This window comes from Polyergus mexicanus, unplaced genomic scaffold, assembly GCF_030449975.1.
Source record: "Polyergus mexicanus isolate NDT 795.1 unplaced genomic scaffold, iyPolMexi1.0 SCAF_11, whole genome shotgun sequence".
Taxonomy (NCBI): Eukaryota; Metazoa; Arthropoda; class Insecta; order Hymenoptera; family Formicidae; genus Polyergus; species Polyergus mexicanus.
In genome coordinates, this window is record NW_027223331.1 from 1,230,204 (window position 1) to 1,249,112 (window position 18,909).

The window sequence follows — 18,909 nt, forward strand, 5'->3', positions numbered from 1 at the left end:
GAAGAAAAAACGCAAAGCCACTTAAGTTTCAAGTATTAGATTTACAAATATTACTGAAAATAAACTTGAATAGCTTTCGTTAAGATAGAATTTTTTAACTTGAATATAACATTTTTATTTTGTATCATGAAAAATTAAAATTAAGAATATGTATTGCATATTTAATATTTTGTTAAGACATGGGAATATATAAACAGAGATGGATATATATTTATAATATATCTTAAACACATAATTCACAACGTGGCTTATTGCCGGATTGTCTATTGCTTACAATACAAGAACACAAAATTATTAAAGAGAGAATTTTTTAAAAAATTCCCCGAGTCCCAACAAAATTCCATGAGAATTCCTTGATTTTTCCAGATATAACAAAATTCCCTGAGAATTCAGATTTTCCATATTTTTCCAGAAAGTAGATACCCTATTCTAGTATGCTTTTTCTTTTTATCTTTTCTCTCATATTAAAAAAAAAATCGTTTATGGAATTCGTTAAATATTTTTAAAGAATTAAATCCTCTCTCTCTTTCTCTCTCTCTCTCAAAATGCGCGCGATTAGTATATGTTATGTCTTGTTATTATGCTTATATATGTATATATTAGCATTGCTCCTATAGTAATCTGATATCAAAATCTTGGTGAAATTTCTATCGTCGAAAATTTAAGTCTCGCGTATCTTGCGAGACATTCGATCCCTTATTCCCGTTGGATCGCTCCTCCTCACCGCTGCCCTTTCCTTTTGCATTTTTCCGTCGAGGTGCGAGCGATCGTGCCGTCATCACGAGGGAATGCATACATCGTGGACCTGGGGGAGTCGTATTTTATTTCTGTATCGCGGCCCGAGAGAGATGGACGAACACGAGACCTGCACTTGAAACCTTGGCCCGAATCGCTAGTTATTCGGTCGACGGCAAATTTACTTAACGAAGCTCGCTAAATTCGTTCTCGCGATTCGCGATATTATCCCGGTCGATTTTTCATCAAATCAACGACCGTGACTGAGACGTTCCCGGAGACTCGCGGTTGGCGCATATAAAACAATAGTAACGAACTATTTTCAGATCTACAGTCAACATTCAAATTGCAAATACTACTTATATAAAAATTTTAAAAATGTAAAATTATTTTGTAGAATTATTTTGATTTATATATACACGCACACACATATATATATAAACAATAAATGTATAATTATTTATCAAAATAATTCTATTTCTCGAAAATGATGAAACGACTTACCCTCGATGACCATCGACGATTCACGAAGACGGGAAAGAGACGGTGGAACAGTGGGATTCGACGAGGAGACTTACTGTGTGATGAGGTGACTTGTGACGAGGTGCTTTATGACGAGGTGACTTACGACGAGGTTTAACAAAAGACGCTCCTTTATTATTATCTTCTCTCGATAACAAGTGACTAGCACTTCGAATACAGCGATCGACATCTGCCTGGAATCGAATTACGCACTCACACATTAGATGCTAATTTCAAGTGGAATGTATCGTGAAAAAGGTAGATACGCCCTCTTTTTCCTCTTTCGAGGAAGCCAACTTTGAAAACCCATTTTACGATTTTTTTTTCACGCACTGAAAGCTGACGCGCTAAAAAGGGATAGCACAGTTCACTGCTCATTAGCTTATCCGTTTTTTAAGTGTAAAATAGAAGTTTCTCTTCGTCGAAACTCTCACGTCGTTAAGCGTGTCAGCTGTTGGCAAAAAACATCGTGTAATAGGTCGAAAGGCACTGAAAGTATTTATGAATTACGTGAATCTCAAAAGTCCATCGTAAGTCTCTATGCTTGTCGTAGAAAAAAAAAAGAAGATTTATAAAATATCGCGACTGTAGAGCTTAGCAAAAAGGCGAACGACCAACATTTTCTACGATATAGAGTTGACGAGATCCGCGATGATCGATCTGTCAGTGACAAACATGACAGTCATTCAAACGATCGTCAATATTTTTTTAATCCATTAAAAGTCATTATTTTTTTTTATACCAAAAAATAAGATATAGATTGCGATAAAACAAGAAATTGGAAAAAAACTTTTAATTCTGCGTAATTCAATTAAATACGCTATTGGCCATTAAAATTGCAACACTATACATATTTATATTTATATTTATAATGTTTCAATTTTATATATTGTATTATGGCCAGCAATACATATTTTGTATACTATAATCTTTCGTCGATTTTTTTTTTTTTTTTTTTTTAAATTCTCGATTGCTAATAAATCCAATGACAAATGACTTTAATGGGCATTCAACATTCTAGCATCCGTACTCATTATTTTTCTTCTCATATGCAAATCTTAACGATTACTCAAGTCTGCGAGACTTCTCGCAGAGTATGATAAGCGAACATGCGCGCTATTTACACTTAGGCTACTTTCTTTAGGAACATTAAAAGTCATCGAATCAATCACGCCTGGCGATAAAGATATTAAAGTCGCTCTCAACGAGCCGCTTGCGAACATCTTTGAGAAATAATTAAGGCGATAGGCAGATAATCGAATCGAATCGTGATCTCTTCCACTTAGTGGAAATATCGAAATTTGAAAGACTCATGGGTTTCTTTTCGGGGGCATCGAAAGAAAAAATGTGCACCCTAAACAGTATAAAATATTTTACTCGCATACGCGTGAATGAGAGAAAGAAAGAAACAATAAATTAATTTTAAAATTGTGATTAACGGCAAAATAACCGATTGCAAAAATATGGAAGCGCAAAAATTGCCAATCAAAACAATGTGTGTCAGACATTTTTTAAAAAGTTTAGGAGATTTATAAATATTTATAACAAAAAGAAATAAATACACGAAAGTTCTATTTTATACTGTTTAGAGTTAATAACGTAATAACTTAGATACCGAGTGATGTGCAAGTATTATCCCCAATTATAAAATTTGCACTCCCGGCAATGATTTTGAGACAATTTGTAACCGAAAAATCATCTTCAGTAAATCATCTTAAGAATTATACGCCGTTCAGGAACAACTTGCCAGTCACTTGTAATCACTGCAAAACGCTATAGCATTATTTTAAAAAAAGTACCTTTATGCACACATCAAGCACGAATAATTTCTGAGTCCCGCGTTGATTCGCTTCTCTCTCGCGAGAGTCTGTAAACATCACGAAAAAGCAGAATCACACTCGTGAGCATCGCGTGAACGTCCTCTTCATGCTAAAGAATGATGTCGCCCTCCAGTAAATGGAATCTTCTCGGAACCTAGATCTTCCGGCTGTCATGTATCGAAGAGCCTTAGATATTTCTATTAAATTCATACGCTTCAGACTTCCAAGGCATCTCCTATATTGGATCCTACGCGTCGATTCCGCGCCAGAAAATCAGTCTTACATCCTCGGAGCTTTAGACCCCGAATGCTTGAGGACCTCGGGAGTTTGATTGCACTAGTGAATGCATTTTTTCATCAAAACGCTTCGTAAAAAATCACTCTCTTGTCAAAAAAAAGCTTTCAAAATTGATTTTCCGCTTTCCTTCAGAATTCAGAAAAGCACGAAGGGAGATTCTTCGTCGTTGCCGAGGACCTCGTCAGCGATTGGAGTAGACGTTGCTGCTGAGGACGACGATGTCGGTTCTTCTGCCCGGCTCGTCTCGTCCTCCGAGGAGGAGGGCGCATAGAAGGCGTCATATGCTCAACGATGGCCTCTTCTTACGGTCCTTGGTGGTGTTCTTGCCGAAGATCGTCCCGAGGACCCTCGAGACCGAGTGTACTCCGAGTTTCCGGCGAATCGGCAACGCTCGCAGGAGCTGGACCGATCTCGCTTCCCGCAGGAGAGCTTGAAAGGCCAATGCCGCCCCCGCGGGACTCTCCGCGGCGCTTACCTCGTAGAACTGACATCCATGTGCCAAGGATAACTGTTGGCCTTCATCCACGCACACTTCTCTGCAACATAAATATTCATCGATCCCCCTTTAAAATTTTCTACGATAAATGAATAATGTTATATTTACAATATTTAAAAGGAAGCCGAAATGTCAAGATAAATTTAGAAACTCTAGGATATAAATATTTCAATGTGCAAAAATATATAAATATATAAAAATATATAAATACATAAATATTGAATTTTAAAATATATTTCGCAGATTAAAAATCTCTATATATTTAAAACCATGTACACTATGCGAAATTAAAAAAATTTGGATATTTTATATATAATCTTGTAGCTTCGAAATAGTAGAAGTTTTGACATTTGTGACATATCGTATATATTCTCTCCTCTGTAACAGAGAGTGGATATTCGCAACACACTTGTCAGTTGTGTGAGGATACCTATTTCGCGCGATTTACGGGAGTGGTTTATGTCGCGGAACACTCGAATCATGTGTTGAAACATCGATCGGAAACGGCGGAAACGCAGACCGGATGCCGCGGACGTTCGCAGATTTATATCGCGGCGAACATTGCGCTTCTGCAAAGTCAATGGAATCGTTCAAGGCTCGAATTAAATCTTCGCAAAGCGGCAGAAACGTACTGGATCGACGACGGATGCTACGAGTTTGGCAAACACCAGACACTGCTTGGAGAGAGGTGATTGAACGGCGACATAAAGACCGGACGTTTACGAGAGGAAGCGGAGTCATTGGAATTTCGCCAGGATGAGATCGCCTCACGCCGCAGGATATTTATGATGTTAGGGTTAATAAGCGCCCTGTTAAAACTCTGGTATATATTTCTGTATATTTATAATTGCGCGCTAAATCATGTTTATTATAATATACACGATATTTTTTTCGTTGTTCCAAAATTGAGATCGAGCATATTTACATAATCTACAAAAGTACTAAATATTCGATAATTTTATTCACAGAATAGTTTAAATATAATTTAAATAATGTTAAAATACTTTTATTCACAGAAGATGAATTTTTAAGTATGTTCTAAAAGTTTATAACGAGTACAATTTTTAAACTATCTAATAATTTTATTCCGTGAATAAAATTTTAAGACATATTTTTAAAACCTTTAAAATTTATCTTCGAATATTTAAGAATTAATATCCCGACCACAGGATGCATTTTAATCGGCCGAAAGGCGCGGATGAAAAATTCGTGAATCTCTAAATGCGAGGGAAGGAAGAGAGGGAAGAAAGGAAGGGATTCTCCTGTGCGTTTCCAGCGTGAAGAACGCGCCTCTGCGTGAGGGAGAAATACTTCGATATTTATGGAGACAATTAAATTCGCAGAAACACATTATGATCCTCACGAGAAGGGCGTCGTGGGGAGGCATAAAGGGCACGTGGGAGGGCGCCTGATTAGACGCGATCGTGCATAAACCCGATATGCTATAATCACGGCCGTTAATCTGTTCCCTTTTATTTTATACGAGTAACGATCCGGCGTTACTTTACGAGTGGTTGGCGTTAGTTTCCGTTCATTCCCGCGTTCTTCCTTAATTCGTGAAAGACAAGCGAGATATTTACGACGTGCCCCGCGTCGAGATGTGCTCAACTGTGAATTATAGATCGTAAAAATAACACAGATATGTAGTAAAGAACAATAAAAATTTACAGAAAGAAGAAAGTTATGTGACCAAAGTTCCAAATAGTTATATAAATAAAAAAAAATTTTAAGATGCAAGATTTTAGTAATATAAATTTTTTGATTCTCATTTTGTGATAAAAGCTTCAAGAAAAAATTTAAAATATAAAAAAAATTCAAAATCGTAAGAATTAAAAGTTCTGATGAGAAATGGGGGAAAAAAAAAACATTTTAAAACAGAAGTATCTCTCCCCGAACCAGTCTATCAGCCTCGCTTGCGAGAGATTGTCGGTAATGATATTTCGAGATTTGCGTTATCGATACGTAATATTCGCGACCGAAGGACGGCTCTCGGGATGTATCTAAAGCGGCGAAAACTCGTTCTCGGGAGAGCGGTTTCACCAGCCCTGCAGCGGACTTTGCTCTAATCTTTATGAACTCCATTAAAACGACGAGCGTGGCTACCGGATAGAGGCACGATGGTTCCCTCGTCGCGACTATCGATCTTCCGAGTTCGATTTTCATACGCCTTTAAAAATCATTATTTAAGATTTCTCGTAAATTTTCTTAACATTTTTTACTATTTATTTAAAAAATAATCTGTTAGCACTTTTTGCAAGAATCCTATGCTTTAAACGTCACGTTCAAATTTTAAAATTTTGATAACTTGAATATCTTAAAATTTTATAATTTGTGAAAAAATTTTCTAATTTAATCATATATCTCTCTATCTCGTTCACTATCACAATTAAATTTATTTTTATCAAATTTTGAAAGTCTCACGTGCAGAATGATGTCACCACCCGGTGCGATTAATTTAAAGCTGATCATTTTCCTTGCATGCGACACGTAAACGAAGCCGCGTTGTAATTTATGACTCATCTTATAAAGAAAGAGAGAGAATGAGAGGGAGATATATATATATATATATATCTCGAATAATTCCGGTTTAATTAAATTTCTCAGCGATAATCGTGACAGTTACGAAGAGCGTGTATCTTTTGCATGCCATCAAAATGCCAGTTACGTAAATCGAATCGCTCTTTTCCCGCCAGCAATGTAGCCTCTGCTGTCGCCGATCGACGGCCAATCGCTTACAACATCGGCGTATTTGTGACATTTTATTTGTGTGACATTTTTGTTGTTCGCTCGTGGCTATCGAGACATCTCGCCATCTTTTCCCTTTGTTAGTTCGCCACGAAATTCCCAGCGATTCCACGACATTTTATATACTTTGATCACGCTTTTATGCGCCCCGTAAAACTTGCTCGACCTCTGCCTCGTAATCCTCGTTGTCTAAAGGTTGACTCCAAGTTAAAAAGCTGAAATGTCGAGAGTATACCCGTCAAATTCTATTGTATCTATCTCCATCTATCCGCCTATTTTTCTGCCCACGCGATATTTAGCATTTTAGAAAAAAGAGGGAGAGAGAGATGTAATTCTAAGATTACTATTAGATTCTAGAGCAACCAATCTATTTTGTAATTTGCGATATTACAATCTTCGTAATAACAATATGTCGAGCTTACTTTAACTTGAGAATTAATACCTTTTTTAGAAATGTGGAATAGATAAACATTAACAACAATACGCTCAGAGTATAAACAAACAAAAGTGCATTAAAAATGTATATTTCGGATCGTTTTTTCTTTTTGGTTTATTCTCGTTTAAATTTAAATTTAAAAATTTAGATTTAATTAAAAAATTAATTATTCTTGTCGCATTAGCCTTTTCATATCCTTTATGGTTTTATGGCTTATTTTTGTGACGTATTTTCTCTATAATAGAGAACTTGTCAAGAATTCAAAAAAATTGATCGATTGGAAAACCTAAATTTGAATTTCATTTCAAAGTTTGAATTGAATTGAAAAATCAACTAAACCTTGTTGCGTAATTACAGTTTTTCTTCTCTGTCTTAAATTAATTTTTAAAATTAATTAAGAAGAATTCTTCTTAAGTTCTTAAATTAATTTAGAAAATTTGAAGTATAGAGATGGTGCGTCTTTGAATTCCTTCGTGGATATACTCCCGACACCTTCCTTCGAGACATCCTGTTCAATAGTATCGTGTGTAATTGTAATGTTGTCGTCGTTACTAGATCATCGATGAGATTTCTCCCGGTATGCAAAACCCCTATAAAAGAGGCGAGAAGGTAGCTCGTAAGGCGAGAAAAGGAGCGTACCTTCGTTAACGACAATCCGCATTCCTGCGAGAATCGCGCGGAAAATTCCTCTTGGTTCGATGGTAGAAAAGAATACCGAATGAATCTGTTTATTTATTCCGCGAATAGAACGAGGGACACGCGATCTTCGCGATGTAATGAATGATAAAAATGATTAATTGGTAGAAAATAATAAATCAAGATAAAAATTATTTTTATTCGATTAAATGTATAAAAAAAAAAAAAAAAAAAAAAAAAAATTATATCAACAAATTATAATAGTTTATTTTTTAATAATATAAAATATAATATATATTTTATGCTAATAGAAGAGATTTTTTTCGTTAGAAAAAAAATTTAAATTAAAAGATTTAAATAAAATCAAACGTGAGATATTATATTTTAACGTCTGCTTGAAAGAAAGAAAGAAAGAAAGAAAAAAAAAAATCGGCCCTGAAATAATCGGTGCGATAAATTGACGAGATGCATCTACGAAAATTCGAAATTTATCTATTAAACGCGCATTCCGCTGTCCTATTAATGTATACTTATCCTCGGCGGACACACGAGAAGCTGCGCCAATCCGACAAGGTTAATGAGCCGTCGCCGCCAATCTTTATTCATGTTACAAATAAAAACGCGCGCGTACTAGTATTTCCTAGCTTTCTCTCGCCTGAATCACGCAACGCAATGATGCACTTTGAGCGACTTGTTGCATAAAATGCGACAAGATGTATCGATGCCTGAGAAATTTGCACGCAAGCCACACCTGTTTATATCCGCGCGTCTTTCAAGCGGCTATCTATACATTTTCCTCGTCAATCAATACATTTCGTTTTATATATCGGGACGAAAAATTATGTTCCGCCAAACGCGCAAGAAGGTATAAATTCCTTTATAAATACCGCTCGCGTCTTTCATTTTATCACAGATTGTAAGACTATTTCGGTAAATTATATAAAGTGATCGATAAAGAGATCAATATAATACCCTCCTTATAACTTTCTCCCTTATAAATTTTACATTAGATAATGTATACATTTGGAAATACTAAAATTTCCATATATTCGAATTAACTTATTTATGTTAACTTATACTTTTTAACTCAACATCTTGCGAAATTTACATAAGTCCAAGAAACACGATATAAAATCGAGATGAAGCTTACGTAACAACTTGATATACTCGCTATCCTCTTTATTCTCTTTAATCGGCGAACGTCTATTAGTATGTGTGACACCCATTTATCTATCTACATATTTATATGTCAAACCGCCGGATTCTCGACGCCGACGTGTGAAACCCGACACGTGACGTGCGCTCGCGGACCGCAGATGCCACCGATTCGAGACACACCCGGTAGTGGTCGAGCTGTTCGACGTTCATCTAGAAAAAAACCGTTCGCGCGATATTTCGCCTCGCCAGATCTGTTTACCTGTCCAAGTCGCCTGACCGACTTGGATGAGTCGCTCGCCGAAGTTGACGTACCAGTCGGCCGATTAACTTACTCCGTCATCCAACCACGTTCGGTTCATCGAACCTCGTTTTTGCAAAAACAAGTGACGCGTTAACAAAAAACTTGCACGCGTCGCGAAAAAGGCCAATCTCGAACAAGAGAACGCGATGTAAAAAAAATTCCGAAGTGACCAAAGTTCTCCGAAGTTCTCCCCGGACGAGTTTCGACAGTATCAAGAGTTCGCAAAGATGCAAAAGAAAAAAAAAGAAAGAGAGAGAGAGAGAGAAAAGACGCAATGGATAATATCAGATCGATAGCTTATAAGAAAATCGAAATATTCAGATTCCTCTCTCTGATTGCACAGAGAGAGGGGGGGGGGGGCAACAAAACTGCTAACCTAATAAAGTGTCCGTCTGGAATAACGCGAATCGCGTGGCGCACGCGAAATCTCACCTCGTCTAGGAAACGAACGAATGCTTGCGAAGATCCTGTTAACTCGCAGATGGAAAGTGAACCGCGGGGATTAATAGGCCGGATACACATATATACATATATATGTATATATTATATACGCGTGGCAAATCTCGCGCGTGAGCCATCGGCAGGGTAAGCGCGACTGTGAAATAAAAAAAAAAAAAAAAAAAAAAAAAAAAACACGGACCGAGCGAATAATCGACGATTCGCCGAGGGCGATACACGAAGTCGGCGATCGGAGATCGCGCGACGCGAAATGATATTGTAATTCTTGCGCCATTTATATAAAGCGGCCCTCATACGATCCGTATCGGGACGTCGAATGTGCTCCGCGGTAAGATTGAATCTCTATTACGAGAACGAGATTCGGCACCGTATTGATCACGTATAATTAAATAATGAGCCTTGGGAGATGGAAAATTTTTATTCTTATGATAGATTTCTAGAAAATCAATATTTTTTACGCAAGTTTCTAATATTCGATATTTCTTTTTTCCATTAAGTTCGATATTAAAATTGCGGAAATTATAATATACACGACTCTCTTAATGCATTAAACTTAAGAAGAAAAATTATCGTTGATCGACAGAATATTTCAGATACTGGATAAAAGGATACCGCGTCGTGTGAAGACCCCTTAAGACGCCAATCGGCCAAGTGTGCCAGACTTGCGAGGCCGCGGGTAAAAATGGGCCGCGTATAAGCACGACATTATTTACGAATAAAAGCCTCCTCTTTATCTCTTTTTAATTTTATTGCCACGGAAAATTTATTCCGTAATATTCATCGCGTCATGTAATCTATTATTCAGCAACAGAGATATTAAAATATATTTACAAATATACATATAATAGAATTTTATATATTCTATTTATTTCTATCAAAAAATTAGAACCTATATTAAAAGTGATTAATTAATTGCAATACAATCAAAATAATCATCAGAAAACTGTAATACGATAAACGAGACGCAAGAGAAAATAAAAAAAAAAAAAAAAAATTTTTTCACGCTGATAAAGTAATGAAGAATTATTGCCGTATGGATTTATCAATAATTATCGTCTTTCATGCCCGTTTATTTGCTCGTATATCAGGTACCGAAGATCATCATCGGACGTTATACGTAAGGTACACGCCCCCTCTTACGAAACCGTTAATCATATTTATAACAATGTGATTTATGCTCACCGAGCATGGTCCAGATCTCTCTTGTTGCCGAGGAGGAGGGCAGTGAAGTAGGATGGCAGACGTAGATCCGCGAGTTGCTTGAGGAGTCCGCGAGCTTCCTGAAAGCTGCGTTTACATGTCACGCTGTAGACAACGACGAAGGCCTCGCCCCATCGTATGTGCGAGTAGAGACAGCCGTTCTCCTGAAACAATCGATGGAACACGACGAACGATTACTATGACAGTCAAGAATCGAGAATCGGATTTAATTTGACATATCACCATTCGAATCTCGAAGATATAATTAGCACGTTTACATGTAAGACATTCTATCCTCCCATATAGATGGTATCGATAAATAGAAATCGATCTTAGATTCGAAATTCTTTCGCGCTCTAAAGTAAGATCGAAAGTTTATAGAAGATACGTTATTAAAGATCTTAAAAATAATAATAAATTTTTGTAGAATTTTATCTGTTCAAAACTTTTGCATCTCAAAATATCGTATTTTTAGCTCTCGAAGAGAGAGAGAGAGAGAGAGAGAGAGAGAGAGAGAGAGAGAGAGAGAGAGAGAGAGAGAGAGAGTCAAAGAGTAGCATTTATTTCAGGCTACATTTATTTACGTACGCGAATAAAACTGTTTTTAATGACTATGAGAAAAAAATGTGCCGGTGACGAGCAGGCTGAAAATTCGCCGCGCGTTGATTCCTCAACTTGCGCCCGTAAATCTCAGCCATCACTTAAACTGCCGCACATCCGGCGAGAGAAAGAGACTGAATTTTATAGACCGAGAATAAACATATACCTCAAGGGGGGTAAGGGATTCGCGTGTTTTTCGGGCGTTACTTACGGTTAAATCTGTCGAATTAACATTGCGTGTAACGTGCTCGTAAATAAACGCCACAAGAATTCCGACAACGGCCAATACGCACCTTGCAACGCAATGTTGTAACGTCTTAAGAATTGTTGAATATCCCGCCGTAAAAAGAGGGCATCGAAGTTGATTGCATCGTATCAAAAGTTACGTGATTATCTGTATAAAAATACTGTTGATATTTAACGAGCGTGAATCATGATTTATGCAGCCTGGAATTTATGAATCTCATTTAAGTGTTAAAATTACGCCAACGTTTAAGTTTTGTGATACGCGATGTATCGTATACAGTGTTAAAAAAAAAAAGACCATTCAATATTTATATGGTACACTGAGATTGTTAACTTGATTAAATTCGTTCAACTAATTACCATTTTGTTAATTGAAATATTTAAGTATTTAAATCAAATATATCAATTTAAAAAATAGTAATTAGTTGAACGGATTTAATAAAGTTAATATTTTTTTTTCCCAATATAGATAGGATATCGCACTGAAAAAAAAAATCTTAATAAACATAGGTCGAAAACTCAAGAGTTTTTGACATATAAATTGAGATGCAATTTTTGTATATTAGCATCATGATTGACCTACTGGCTTTTACGTGTCGCATGCGACGTGAGAAGAAGATAATCTGCCTAAATCTTTATCTCGATATTTACAGAATGTGTTCGATATATCCTCCTTCCATTTCCATATAACACGCTTGGCATCTTCTTACAGAATCGCGAACTCTCTCAAAAATTCCGCTCTGTCGTATTATTTGACAAGCACGCTGGATTCGGTCACGTAATTCTTCTGTCATTTATCGATACAATATCCTTTTCAAATATCCCCGTAAATAAAAAATATGATCACTGCGTAATCACCAAATCGCACAAAGATCCGCAATCGCCGGTTGATGACAACTGACTGATTGCCGGTGAAATCTTCTGTTATGAAAATACGTATGGAAATTGAATGAGGACATTCAAAACGCGGTTTATAAACACTGAGGTAAACATCGCACGTACGACACGTACAAGCCAGTAAGTCAATCATGATATTAACGTAAAAAAAATATTTATATCTCAGAGACAGTGGAGCTTTCGGCCTATGTTTACTAAAGTTTTTTTTTTACTCAACATGGTGTATTCTATCTACCATATAAATATTGAATGTTTTTTTTTTTAACATTCTTTATATAATTATTTAGATTTTTGAAATAAGAAAATTACCTTTGTATATTTATCATATTTTATAAAAATTTGTCTACGAAATCTTTTTATTTTTCGAAAAATAAATATAATTCTTTTAATAAATATTTGTTCAAAAAATAATTAAAACACTTCAGTACGTAATAATTACTATTTGAAATCTTAATTATCATGTATGCTCTCTGTGCTTTGCATTCGAATATACTTGCATATTATAAATTACTTGTTGTACATTATAACTCCGCTGTTGCACGACAGTGTGGAGTCATTAAATTAATTTTCATACAAATACTACGATAAATGTACTCTAAGTACTTCATAACACGAACGTTTGTGTGAAAGGACTCGTGCCTGCTTCGACTTTATTACTTCGAATTTTCTACGCGAGCAAATTGAAATTTAGCCCGTGTATCTTTTTTAAAAACTGTCATCTGAGTATTATAAACGAGTACGAAATCTGTCGCGTAACCTCGATCGGGTAGACGTCATCGACGTAAAACATCGGCAGGCGTGCGTCTGTCGCGTCGTGTGAGACATGGCTCGAACTTCGCTCATAAATATTTATTAACCGATTGTATTCGAAGCAATTGAACGCGATGCCGGAATTGCGTTCACGCATGTCACATGAGTGCATCTCAGCGGCGGGTTGCACAACGCCGCCGACATGATCCGTCCAGTTATGAAATAATGCAGAACGTCTCTTGATTAAATAACGCTTTAATACACTTCGCGTCGTGAAAATACGTCGCAATTATTCATTAACATCATGCTGTCGCGGTTAAATATGATAAATAAGCGAGCTCATATATGTAACAATCCAATTTACATTTAATTTCGCTTATAAATAGACTTTCGTATTCAATTTATAATTTTAATTGATAAGTCTTTAAAATACCTCTTATAAATAAAATTAGAGTAAATGTATATATATGCAGGGTTGGGAAGTAACGCGTTACTTGTAACGCCGTTACCGTTACAGTTACTTTTTTTCAGTAACTGTAACGGTAATGGCGTTACAAATTTTATTCGTAACGGAAAAAGTAACTTCGTTACATTTTTCGGTAACGAGTAACGAATTTAACAGTTACTTTTATCGTTACTTTTTTCAAATTTTTTAATTTATTTAAGATATTATTCTTGCTATTGTGCGTGATAAAATTTTTATCTTAACCGTAAAGCCGTAAGCAAATCGACCAATTAGCATTCTTATTATGTTGTAAAAATGCTTGAATGTGATTGATCAACTTATGGCTCTTGCAGACCAGTGCGATGACGCGACGCGCGATATCCAATGAGAGCTTTATCTTTTCGGAAAAGCAGAGCTCTCATTTACTACTAGTTCTAAGTACCTTGCAACGAAAATTAGAAAATCTCAATAAATCTGACCTTATAGATTGCCATTCAGTTGAAGCTATTCAGCAAGGTTTAAATAAAAGGTAACTTATTAATTTGATTAATACATATGTTATTTAATTTTAAATAAGGATTTAATTGAAAAATATTATTTTATTTTAAACTATTGATTCAAAAGTATTAATTTCAATAAAACAAACAATGTCGCTTAATTTACTATATTTGATTTTAGATTTCGTACAATATTTGAAACAGAAGAGTTAATAATAGCAGCATGTTTACATCCAAAATTTAAGTTAAACTGGTTAACCGGAGAAAAAAGAAAACGTGCTGAAAATTACTTGGAGGATTTATTGGGAATCCGATCAACTGAAAATTCTTCAAAAGCTGGAAAATCTCGCGATCGCGATGATTTTTTCATTTTTGAGCAAAAAACGGTGCGAAATGAATCTGAACAAGAAGAATTGCAACGGTTTTTAAAATCAAATAATTGTAATATAGAAATGTTAAACGACTATCCAAAACTTAAAAAACTTTTTATTAAATATAATACAGCTCTACCAAGCAGTGCATCTGTAGGAAGAATGTTTAGCATCGGTGGCTCTGTATTAACACCACAAAGAGGGCATTTAAATGATGATACTATGGAGCAACAAATTTTATTAAAAATTAATAAAGAATTTCGATAAAATTTAATCATTTATTTTGTAATAAACCTTGAATGAAATCTTGCTTACAATTTTTTAAAAGATTTTCTTATGCAAAATAATTTATTAGTTTGTATTGTAAAAAAGTAACGGAAATTGTAACGACTCGTTACTTTTTAGTAACTGTAACGGTAACGAGTTACTTTTTAAAATTGGTAACGAGTAACGGTAACGAGTTACTTTTTAGAAAAAATAATGGTAACGGTAACGAGTTACTTTTATAAAGTAACTTTCCCAACCCTGTATATATGTGTGTGATAAATTTCAATATACTATATGAATTGAATTAAAGACATATATAAACGATACAAATTACAATAAAATTTATTGAAATGTTTCGATAAATTATATCTACCATTTATAAATATAACTTTAAGCTCTAGGTGATAAAAAAATATGCAAAATTCAATATTAATTAAATTAACTCTATAATAAAATTGAAATTAAAGTTTCATATTTTGTAAAACATTTTGCAAAAATTGTTGAGAGTTATATAAGGCACAAATAGATAGATAAAAATACATACACTCATAGACTGTATATTTCGACTGGCGGTCTTTTAAACGACGCGACAGTTAACAGGACACCCGATAGGAACGATCGTCCTGTCCATTCGGAATCGATTCAAGTGGGCGAGAACCGCGCGCTTTAACACCTACGCGATCCCGCCGGATAAGCAACGATCGCTCCGTCGACCAAGTTATGTTCCTTCGTGTTCGTGGCGCGGATAACGATCCCAAAGGCTATTATATTCGCCTTACGAATAGCGCCAATATTATCGGCTAATAATGCTCCCCGATTAGAAGACCGCATATTCTGCATAAACGGCATTCCGAGATCAGTGGATCCCTAGGTATCGGAAACCTTGAATTCCAGCATAATGATTCACGCTTATGGTTGGTGGAAAAAATATCTGCGAAGAATATCCCGTGCCTCATTTAATCTTTAATCGTGCGAGACACGCTGTCAAATTTTTATATAAATATAAGAAAGAATATATAAAATAAAGACGTGATATAATTTGACTAATTATTACGTAGGGATATTCAATGATTTGAGCTCCAGCTCAAGTTAAGAGAATAAATGTATTAGAAAAAATTCATTATAAAATTTGATTTATTGGATAAAAAAATTAATGAATTAAATTCAATATTGATTAAGGTTATAAAATATAAAATGATAATTGAAGATAATAATGTAATTTTAAAGTAATATTCTAGAATTTTATTATCTCCTAAACAAAAATCTTTGCTTGATATAAAAGAATTAATTATATTGAGAGGGAAAAGGCTGGATTCAATTATCTTATTTGTAATATTTTTGTTAAAAAAAAAAATAAATAAATAAAATAAAAAAACCAGCATTATGATTTTTAAATTCGGTTTCATGTAGAATAATTTCAAATTATTAACGCAATTCTGATTAAACATTAAATGAAGTTCGATTTTTGTTTAATTTCATTTTTATCTCTCTTAACATGTTATTCATATATATATATTTTTTTTTTAAATTCTCGCATATATTTCCGAGTAATTTCTCCGCTTTTCTTACAGCACGTAACCGTTCCAAAACGGTAAGAATCGAGGTAGAACTCGAGGTGTAGGATCTTTTCTTCGCGCGACAATGCATGTTTCCACGAAAGCGACACCAACTAATCCGACGCCGCGGGATGTCGCGTTATTGCCCGGCCATTGACAATGAGTTACAGTGTTATTACTTGTAGTTTTACAAGGATAGAGTTCCTACCGGGTTCGCCCCTTGGCAAAGATAGAGGTAGAAGGAGAGAGAGAGAGAGAGAGAGAGAGAGAGAGCTAGCAGGAATTTATGATCGATGAAACGAGCGACGACCACCCCGAGTTGAGAAGAGTGAAAAGTAACGATATTGTAATAAACTGAATTATTGCTCTAACATTTTGAAATTGCGCACTATGAACGGGGACGTACGTGGGACAGATTATATGTGGACAAGTTGAAAGCGAGTATTTAATTATGGTATTTAGTTGTATTTTTCTTACAGATGCAAATAATCATTAATTCTGTTGTTTAAATCAACTTTTATTCGTCTCATAAACGTTTCGCGCAATAAATACTACTACTTTAAGTATCGCTCATCTCATTTCTCCTTTTATTTTCCGATACGGTAACTGTTATTCTCTCGAAGAAACAAGGAAAGCTATATACACGTATATATAGCCATCGTAGTCACTTCGAAAGATACCCGGGATACATATGTATTGACGTTTACGCGGTTCTTGTTTGCACACATGTGTACCATGGAGGAATTAAGATAAGCCGACAATGGAATTTCAATGTCGATCCGAAACTTCGTCATCGAGCTCGAAACCGAGTATCGTTTGTTGGCATAACGCGGGTGTAATAACGGCTCGTAGAATCATTTCTAGAAATTTCTGACAATCATAAAAATGACGCAAATTAATTGAAGTCAAGAAAGATAAAAATTATTAAATTAAGACGTATATACACATTCCAGAGAAGAGAATTCGATATTCTTAATTCCTTTTAATTAAGCTTGATACTTTTGAGATCAACAATATTAATTTTAATTAAAGATCAAGGCTCAATTAAATAAAAACATTTTACATACATTTTACATTTTGAAAAGTAATCTTCTCTTCACATTAATTTTCTAAAAAAAAAAAAAAAAAAATATTCTAAAAAAAATGTTCTAAAAAAAAATATCACCGGAATCAAGATTGAAATTACTCGATATTGACGAAATATATACGATTATTTGCAAGTATCTAAAATACGATTCGATTTTCATAAAAAATTGGAATAAAGTAAAGATAAGAGAGATTGAAGGTGTAGCACTTGCGGCGATATTAAGACAAGAATGCCGATCAACATCCGGTCCCAAATAGCGTCGTTACATTCGCGATCCCTTCGAGCCTCATCCTTCTCCTCCTCCTAACCCCATCCCTTCATTCCCCGGGGGCGAAGAGGGCACGCGTTTAATTATCAAATTATCTATCGGCCCTCCCACGAAAAGCAATCGCAATTACGGGCCGGTTACGAGGCCAGAGGGACCAGCCAGCTCCAGCGGATTCGTTCTGTTTCTTCCTTTCTCCCTCCCTTCGCTCCCACCCTCTCTCACTCGGAGATTTATTTCGTACATGCACGCGGATGAAGAACAATGCGAGAATTGGGGAAGTGTGTCACCAGGCTGCTGGCACTCTTCATATTCGCGAGACGGAACACACCTGGGCACCACGCGGCGCTCAGCATCCCGGAGCGGAGCGGATTGGTCTCTTCGAAAGACGAGGCGGTATGATTGATACTTTATTGCGGTTCCGCGCAACATCGAACCGTAAAGCCATATGTAGATTGTAAGAAATGAGACACGCGAAAATGACAATAAAACAAAACAAGATAAGCGAATGAGACAGAAGGAGAGAGAGAGAGAGAGAGAGAACGGAGGGTGGAAGGAAGAAGAAAAAAATTAATCTACCAAAAGTGGAACGTCCGCGCCGATCGGTACGAGGTGAAGTACGATTGATACTTTATTGCGGTCCGAGACATTGACCCATATATCGAAATTATAGACTGAATAATCGTATGTAGATTATAAAAATGCGATGTACGACCGGTTGCAATGACTAACGTCAGTTGGCGAGCACGGTCGTGGTTAATCAACTTTCCCTTCTCTATCGAGATATCGAAATGAAATTAATTGATCGGGTGGAAAAGAATACAAGGAGGGAAATATAAAACACACATATAGGTATTTTGAATCTTTTCTCTTATCATGAAATGTTACGAAAACAGTATCTGTGTAAAGCTGTCCTTTATTTATTTCTTCCGTGTGAACGGAATATCATTTCGTGTACATAATAAAAAATTAATATACGCGATAGCGACATCATTGATAACACAATTGGCAATTTTAATCGTTTAAAAAAATTTTATATATATTTAATTATTTATTATAAAGCAAATAATTGTTCAGAATCAATTATCATGCAATATTAGTTTATATTTATTGTCTCGGTTAA

The 18,909-nt window shown here is 35.5% G+C and overlaps 1 protein-coding gene across 3 annotated transcripts in view; it reads right to left on the reverse strand.

Moving 5' to 3' along the window:
* Positions 1-1,245: 1,245 nt before the first annotated feature.
* Positions 1,246-18,909, reverse strand: part of LOC138937746 (ras-related and estrogen-regulated growth inhibitor) — a 41,758-nt gene continuing 24,094 nt past the window's right edge. For 2 of the 3 annotated variants that reach the window (XM_070304302.1, XM_070304300.1), the window contains 2 exons: positions 10,788-10,969; positions 1,246-3,910 (listed from right to left, as the gene is read on the reverse strand). In XM_070304302.1, the coding sequence (XP_070160403.1) occupies positions 3,652-3,910; positions 10,788-10,969 (441 nt within the window). In that variant the 3' untranslated portion in view covers positions 1,246-3,651. The remainder of the gene's footprint in view (positions 3,911-10,787; positions 10,970-18,909) is intronic. The other variant, XR_011447568.1, reaches the window with a different exon arrangement.